General features: G+C 38.5%; 2 protein-coding genes across 2 annotated transcripts; both read left to right on the forward strand.

The window, feature by feature from the left end:
• The first annotated feature begins 4,234 nt into the window (after positions 1-4,234).
• LOC106335531 (calcium-binding mitochondrial carrier protein SCaMC-3) lies at positions 4,235-6,298 on the forward strand. The gene is made up of 4 exons (XM_013774077.1): positions 4,235-4,833; positions 5,008-5,778; positions 5,852-5,942; positions 6,026-6,298. The coding sequence occupies exons 1-4, from the start codon at positions 4,440-4,442 to the stop codon at positions 6,201-6,203; spliced, it is 1,434 nt and encodes a 477-aa protein (XP_013629531.1). The 5' UTR covers positions 4,235-4,439; the 3' UTR covers positions 6,204-6,298.
• A 28-nt stretch (positions 6,299-6,326) lies between these two features.
• On the forward strand, positions 6,327-7,942 carry LOC106335530 (pentatricopeptide repeat-containing protein At5g61800). The gene has a single exon (XM_013774076.1). It carries the CDS (start codon positions 6,345-6,347, stop codon positions 7,824-7,826), a length of 1,482 nt encoding a protein of 493 aa, XP_013629530.1. The 5' UTR covers positions 6,327-6,344; the 3' UTR covers positions 7,827-7,942.
• Positions 7,943-8,039: the final 97 nt, after the last annotated feature.

The following is an 8,039-nucleotide window of genomic DNA, read 5'->3' on the forward strand; positions in this document are numbered from 1 at the left end:
ATTTATTTAATTATCCAATAATCAAATAAATCTGAAAAAATTTCATTTGTTTGAATACATAGTCAAATGTATGTCAATATGAACATCATATCATAAACATAAAGCCTCCCACTAAAATCAAGATCACATCTTAAGATACTTAATACCCATGGCTGCAGTATGACTCTCATACTTAGGCCATGGAAGAGGCTTGGTCAATGGATCAAACACATTTGCATCCATTGAGACTATACTATGGTGCTTTGCTTCGAACTCTTCCAACCCACCACTCTCCATTAAGACAAAAGATGAAACCAACTCGTGATCGAAAATCACCTTTGTCATTTTGAAAAATTGGCATCGCTGTAACCACTTACAACAAGCTCATAAATTCCTCCATAGACCAAGAATTTATCCTTAGTATTTCTCAAATATATGAGAATATTCTTGACTGTTATCCAGTGACTTTCACCTGGATCAGATTGGTATCGACTCGTCATGCTCAAAGCACATGCAACATCTCGACGAGTACAGATCTGGCATACATGATAGATCCTTTAGTAGAAGCATATGAGATTTTACTCATGCACTCTCACTCATCCTGTGTCGAAGGACACTGAGTCTTGCTAAGAGTTACGCCGTGAGACATTCTTGGAATCATGCATCTTGAATCTATGTAAGACCTTATCGATATAAGTATCTTGACATAATCTAATAGTCTTATTTAATCTATCTCTATAGATTCTTATTCCAAGGATATATGTAGCTTTTTCCATGTCTTTCATTAAGAAACAACCTCGAAGTATGTCATCTACATACATCACCAAGGAAAATTGTGCTCCTACTAGTCTTCTTATAAACGCAATGTTCTTCTTTATCTCTAATGAAATCAAACTCTTTGATTGCCTCATTAAAACGAAGATTCCAACTCCGAAATGCTTGTTTCAAGCAATATATTGGAGTCAGGGCCCATCATAGCTTCCTCAAAGGACGTAGGTTCATCACTCTCTATTATCAATAGATCATGATGATCCGTCACCCAAACCTCATATCTATCAGATTCGTGACGTGTTCTTTCGGACCTACGCACATTAGGTTTCACAAGTGTAGATTCTACGACTCTTCGTAAATCTAATTGATCATCTTCCTAAGATGATGAAACAATCTCCTGCGTTTCTCGAACTTCTTCGAGTTGTACTTTACTCCCACTGTTCTTCTTAGAAAGAAATTCTCTCTCAAGAAAAACACCACTATGAGCAACATACACTTTGTTCTCGGTGGGGTTGTAAAAGTAATAACCTTTGGTTTCTTTGGGATAACCAACGAAAAAGCATTTATCAGATTTTGGTCCAAGCTTATCTGTAAACATACGTTTGACATAAGCATCAGAACCCCAAATTTTTCAGAAAAGACAAATTTGGAACCTTTCCAGTCCACATCTCATATGAAGTATTTTCAACTGATTTTGATGGACATCTATTCAGCGTAAACGCATACGTTTCTAGAGCGTATCCCCAAAAGGATGGTGGAAGATCTGCATGACTCATCATAGATCGAACCATATCTAATAAAGTTTGATTTCTCCTTTCGGACACACCATTCCATTGTGGTGTTCCTGGAGGAGTGAGTTGTGAAACAATTCCACATTCTCTCAGATGATCATTAAACGTTTGACTCAAATATTTTCCACCTCGATCAGATCGAAGATCTTTTATTTTCTTGTCAATCTGATTCTGTACTTTATTCTGAAATTCTTTGAACTTTTCAAAAGATTTAGACTTATGTTTCATACGAATGGAAATAATATTCCTACTTATAGAAGGTACATAGTAGCAATTCTTAAGTTCTAAAACCAAGCCTGAAGGTAAAGACAAGTGAAATGTTTCCACGGTTAATGCAGCAACTCTTGCTCCATTTCCCACTCGTAGGTCCACTTGACATTTCTCCAAAATTCTACTGTTGCTTAGGCCATTCATATTCGTACAATATGAGCACCACAGCCGGTAGCAATACCCATGAAGTAGAACCAGAAGCAGTAACATTTACTTATGTAACATAAATACCCCTAGACGATGTTTCAAAAGTCTTTTTCTTTTCCAGATCTTCCAAGTAGGGTTTAAACTCTTGTTTGAGAACAACTCTTGTTTGATAACAACTTGTTTGATAACAACTTGTTTGTTGATCCATTCAATTTGTCATTCTTAAGGGCATATTGGAATGAAAATGGTTTGTGAGGAGTTAACATTGCTGGAATAGAAGAATAACGAATATTAATATGATGTTCAGGAATTAGAGAAATCTCAACAATTAAGACGTTTCTCGAGCGTATCCCCAAAAGGATGGTGGAAGATCTGCATGACTCACCATATTTCACTAAAATTCGAGTGAGCTTTGGCTCATCGCCCGAATATAAAGCTATTTAGGTAAGCAACACTTTGCTAATTATATTCAATATAATTCTTGGTTGTCAGACGACATCTTATGTCTTATCCAACCTATGTCTCTAAGGCCAATATCGTTTTGATAGTCTAGTCAAGTAAACCAATCTTGTTTCACATGGTAACCGTTACCATCCACCTCACTCATGTAAATGCAGACACCTTGCTTTGGCAAGCCCATCTTACAACGAAACGAGCCTTGATGGTTGATAAAATTGGGTATACATCAAAAATACTTGAAATTGATTGAGAAATTAATTTTATCCAATTTAACTTTATATTTAAAATTTTATATCTAATATAAAAGATAAATATAACTAATACATATATTATATGTACTTTAATTGGATTATGAATAATTATATTAATTTTAGAATCTAATCAAATTAGAATTCTAAATCATAGGGACAGAAACGATCGAATCAAATCGGTCAAGCTAACCAAATAAACCAGAAAAATCGTTTAACCGGTTTAAAAGGTTACACAGAATCTGACCAACTAGGTTACAATAATACACGTTGACTTCTGAAATCAATTATACAGAAACAATTTCTTTGACGTGCGCATGTTGTTTGAATAATCGGGTTTCAGAAACCAATTCTCGGTGACGATCACACAATCACATGATTCCATGATACATATTATTTTATCTAAAATAAAGTTAACAAGTATTACAATAACAAGAGTGCTTTCTTTAAATTATATGCATGCATAAACCATGTGTAAACAACATACATAATCATCACATGACAACGCGTATTTCTAGATATTCTTAAATCACTTGAAACTGATTAATTGAATTAGCTAGATATATCCGATCAAACACAATTTATTTTGTTCATAAACAAACTAATTAACAACGGACATGTATATCTCTATAAACACATTGAAGTTATCTCAAATTATTTTCAGTATTATGCAAGTATGCTCTGATACCACTGTTGGAATTCATACCGGTTTATAACTATTTATAAATCAACCTATGAATTTATATGCCTAGAATCTCATGTCAATACTGAAATAAACTTAGATATTAGAGTTTCGAATATACCTGGTTATTCTGCAGCGGAAAGATGAATAAACCAAGTCGAGATTTTTAGCACTCCAAACGTCGTGCCTCTACCGGTATCCACACGCACATAAACTGGATCGATACGGGATGAGAGTGCCGTTGAGATCAAATCTCAAAAGTCCAATGAACTATTCGTTGGTACTAGGGTTTATGAATGAAAAGCGGCTGGAAATTTAATTAATTAACTTCATCTTATAACATGCATATATATATATGGGAGGGAGACGTTGACCTACAATACGGTCTAATAATTGGGCTGGGCCAATTAATTAGTTTCCTCCTATCGTAACCCATTACGTATGTATGTATATATATATATATAAATGTGCCCTTATAAGATTCCATATATCATATGATTATTCATAAATCCAACACTGATTTTAATCTAAATTAAAACCAACTATCATTGATCCAATTTGCTTAGGTGGATGACCTTGTAAGATCATATAATATTAGTAATAAATTCTAAAGCGGTTTCTATCAAAACATTATAACCACCTAATATTATACGATTGTCAACCTCGACACTAGGAATTTAACAAGAGTAATTACAAATGATTTTAGGACATTTCCAACATATAAACCCAGTTAAACCGGCTTCAATTGAATCATTGCTGTGATTTAAAACCAAATTAGACCGGCTTCAATTTGACTGGAGTGTTTTGTGTGAACGTGGAAGTATTGGAAGTGGTCCACACGGAAAATAATGAAGCAGTTGTGGTGGTAGATATTTTGCTGTTTCCTTCCACAAAGAGACAAACAAGATTGAAAATCAGATCGGTGTTTTCACTTCTCCAACATGTTCTTCAAATCTTATCATCGTTTTCGCTTCAAATGAGTATCCTTTTTTTTGAATTCTTACGAGACTACACTTCTTCCAGGAACGTTGGAGCTCTAAAGCCTCCGACTTTTTCATTCATCTGGGTATCTTGATTGATCGTTACTCAGCAATGGAGACCGGAAAACTCAACCAAACTCCGTCTAAGAAACCCAGAGCCACGACGATGGAAGACGTGCTGGTGGCATTACACGAGACCAAGGAAGAGAGAGACCTCAGGATTCGAAGACTGTTCGAATTCTTCGACAGTTCCAAGTTAGGGTTCTTAGACGACACCCACATCGAGAAAGGCCTGACTTCGCTTCGTATTCCTTCAAAGTACAAGTACGCTAGAGATTTGCTTAGAGTCTGCGACTCGAATCGAGATGGGCGCGTTGACTACGAGGAGTTTCGTCGCTACATGGACGCTAAGGAGCTTCAGCTTTACATTATTTTCAAGGCCATTGATGTCGAACGCAATGACGACATTTGTCCCGACGAGCTCTCCCAGGCTCTTGTTAAGTCTGGTATTCTGATTCTCATTCCCACACTGTTCCATTACTGCCACTGTTTGCTTTCCAATAATCTAAAAGAGGAAACTTTTATGGCTTTGTGTTGTGTATTTTGCTAAAAGAGCAAACTTTGATGCCTTAATTAGTCTCTCTGTAAGATTCATAGTGCCCTTCTTATGGCTTTTGTAGGCATTGAAATTGAAGATAAGGAACTGGCTTCGTTTATGGAGCATGTTGACAAGGACAAGAACGGAACTATAACTTTCCAAGAGTGGAGGGACTTTCTTTTGCTGCACCCACATGAAGCCACTGTTGAGAATATTTATCATCACTGGGAAAGAGTTTGCTTAATAGACATTGGGGAGCAGCCTGTCATACCCGACGGTATAAGCAAACACGCTCAAAGAAGCAAACTACTCCTCGCCGGAGGACTTGCCGGAGCTGTTTCTAGAACCGCGACCGCTCCTCTAGACCGTCTTAAAGTTGTTTTGCAAGTTCAGAGAACTAAATCAGGAGTTGTCCCGACCGTTAAGAAAATATGGAGGGAGGACAAGCTGTTGGGTTTCTTCAGAGGCAACGGGCTGAATGTGACGAAAGTTGCTCCTGAGAGCGCCATCAAGTTTGCTGCTTATGAGATGCTGAAGCCTATTATCGGTGGAGGAGATGGTGAAATTGGCACGAAGGGGAGGCTTTTGGCTGGTGGGTTGGCTGGCGCAGTGGCTCAAACCGCTATTTACCCTATGGATCTAGTGAAGACTAGGTTACAGACTTGTGTGAGTGAGCTTAGGAAGACACCGAATCTGTTGAAACTAACCAAGGAGATTTGGATACAAGAAGGACCTCGAGCGTTTTACAAGGGTCTTTATCCTTCTCTTCTTGGGATTATACCTTACGCTGGGATTGACCTTGCTGCTTACGAAACTCTCAAAGACTTTTCAAAGACATACATTCATCATGACGGTTAGATTTTACTAATCAATCCTTTTTACGTGATCTTTCACACTGATGCTACTAAGGACTTTGTATTGTGCAGAGCCGGGTCCTCTCGTGCAACTGGGATGTGGAATGACATCGGGAGCTCTTGGAGCATCGTGTGTTTACCCGTTGCAAGTCGTACGAACAAGGTTAAACTATCAAAACCTAATCATTTCTCCTTTTTTCTTTTTTAAATATCTGAACTGAGTTTAGTAAAACTATTATTAATCAGAATGCAAGCTGATAGCGCAAAGACGAGCATGAGCCAAGAGTTTCTGAAGACGCTAAAAGGGGAAGGTGTAAGAGGCTTTTACAGAGGAATCTTCCCCAATCTTTTCAAAGTCATCCCTTCCGCAAGCATCTCCTACCTTGTTTACGAAGCTATGAAGAAAAATCTAGCCCTTGATTAAAGAGATATAGTGATAAGCTCATTTGATTCGATGATGGAGAAAAAAGACTTTAGCTTCCGATTGTAGAAAATGTGAACAAGAGATCTGGTTGATTCCTTCTTAAGAGTACTTTTCCTTTAAAAGAAAAAAGAACAAGTCAAAATGTCAATACAGAAGCTGTGTAAAACCCTAAGACATGTGCATCAGTTTCATGCACAGTTCATCACTTCCGGTCGGATCTCCAACGGTCCGAATCATAACTCTGTTCTCACCAATATCCTCTTCGCTATCACCTCTATAACACCGTCTCCGACAGCGACACATCCTTTATCCACTTCTGTCGTCGCGAGTTATGCAGCTGCGGTGTTCAGTTTCATTACAAACCCATCTACGTTTTGCTTCAACACGATCATTAGACTCTATTCCCTTCACGCGCCGTCTCTGCCTCCCCACGGTTTCTTCGTCCAAATGCGACGTCGTTCCGTTCCTCCCGACTTCCACACTTTCCCTTTCGTATTCAAGGCTTGTGCGAAGAAGAACGTTAGCTTTACCTTGGTCGAAGCCCTGCATTGTCAAGCTTTGAGATTCGGGTTGTTGTCTGATTTGTTCACTTTGAACACTCTGTTACGTGCTTACTCTGCTTCGGTTGATAGAGCCTTGAAGCTGTTCGACGAAAATCCTCAAAGAGATGTTGTCACGTTCAACGTGTTGATTGATGGGTTAGTGAAGGCACGTGAGGTTTTTCGTGCACGAGAGCTGTTCGATTCAATGCCTTTTCGTGATTTGGTGTCGTGGAACAGTCTCATTGCTGGGTATGCGCAGATGAACTGTTGTAGAGAAGCTATCAGCCTCTTCGACGAAATGATTGCTTCTGGCTTCAAACCTGATAACGTTGCGATTGTCTCAACTCTTTCGGCCTGTGCACAGTCGGGAGATTTGGAGAAAGGAAAAGCTCTACATGATTATGTGAAAAGGAACAGACTTTTCGTAGATTCGTTTTTAGCTACTGGATTGGTGGATTTCTATGCGAAGTGTGGTTTCATCGAGACAGCAATGGAGATCTTTAGTTTATGTTCAGACAAAACTTTGTTCACATGGAATGCAATGATCACTGGTCTTGCCATGCACGGTTACGGCGAGCTAACTGTTGATTACTTCCGTACGATGGTTAGCTCTGGTATCAAACCTGATGGAGTTAGTTTCATAAGCGTTTTAGTGGGTTGCAGCCATGCTGGTCTAGTTGATGAAGCCAAGAAGCTTTTCGACCAAATGGGGTCTCTGTATGATGTATATAAAGAGATGAAACATTACGGGTGTATGGCGGATTTGCTGGGAAGAGCAGGGTTGATTGAAGAAGCAGCGGAGATGATTGAGAGAATGCCTAAAGATGGAGGGAACAGAGAGAAATTCTTGGCGTGGAGCGGTCTGTTGGGAGGATGTAGAATCCACGGGAACATAGAGGTAGCGGAGAAAGCTGCAGAGAGAGTTAAGAAATTGAGTCCAGAGGATGGAGGAGTGTATAAAGTGATGGTGGAGATGTATGCAAATGCTGAGAGATGGGAGGACGTGGTTAAAGTTAGGGCAGTGATGGAAAGAGACGAGAGAGTGAACAAGAGTGCTGGATTTAGTACAGTTATGTCCTGAGTCGTAAACATCGTCATTTGGATTTTTATTAGCATTTACAAATTCTAATATTTTTTCCACAGTTGAATGTTTGCATTTTAACTAATAAAGTTTTGTATATTAATTGCAAAATCAAATCTCTACTATATAAAAGTTGAGGCTCTAAACGATTGAGGGAGTCCACGTAGGATTTAAACGACCAATCGTAGTATGACAAATCATTATTTAAGTTTA

The sequence above is a fragment of the Brassica oleracea genome, chromosome C3 (assembly GCF_000695525.1).
Source record: "Brassica oleracea var. oleracea cultivar TO1000 chromosome C3, BOL, whole genome shotgun sequence".
Taxonomy (NCBI): Eukaryota; Viridiplantae; Streptophyta; class Magnoliopsida; order Brassicales; family Brassicaceae; genus Brassica; species Brassica oleracea.

What these genes read in the sequence shown, in the direction of transcription:
- LOC106335531 (XM_013774077.1), top strand. Translation starts at nt 4,440, where the DNA reads ATGGAGACCGGAAAACTCAACCAAACTCCGTCTAAGAAACCCAGAGCC. An exon ending in CCAGGCTCTTGTTAAGTCTG is followed by an intron (nt 4,834 to 5,007) that starts GTATTCTGATTC and finishes TGGCTTTTGTAG; the next exon opens with GCATTGAAATTGAAGATAAG. An exon ending in GACATACATTCATCATGACG is followed by an intron (nt 5,779 to 5,851) that starts GTTAGATTTTAC and finishes TGTATTGTGCAG; the next exon opens with AGCCGGGTCCTCTCGTGCAA.
- LOC106335530 (XM_013774076.1), top strand. Translation starts at nt 6,345, where the DNA reads ATGTCAATACAGAAGCTGTGTAAAACCCTAAGACATGTGCATCAGTTT.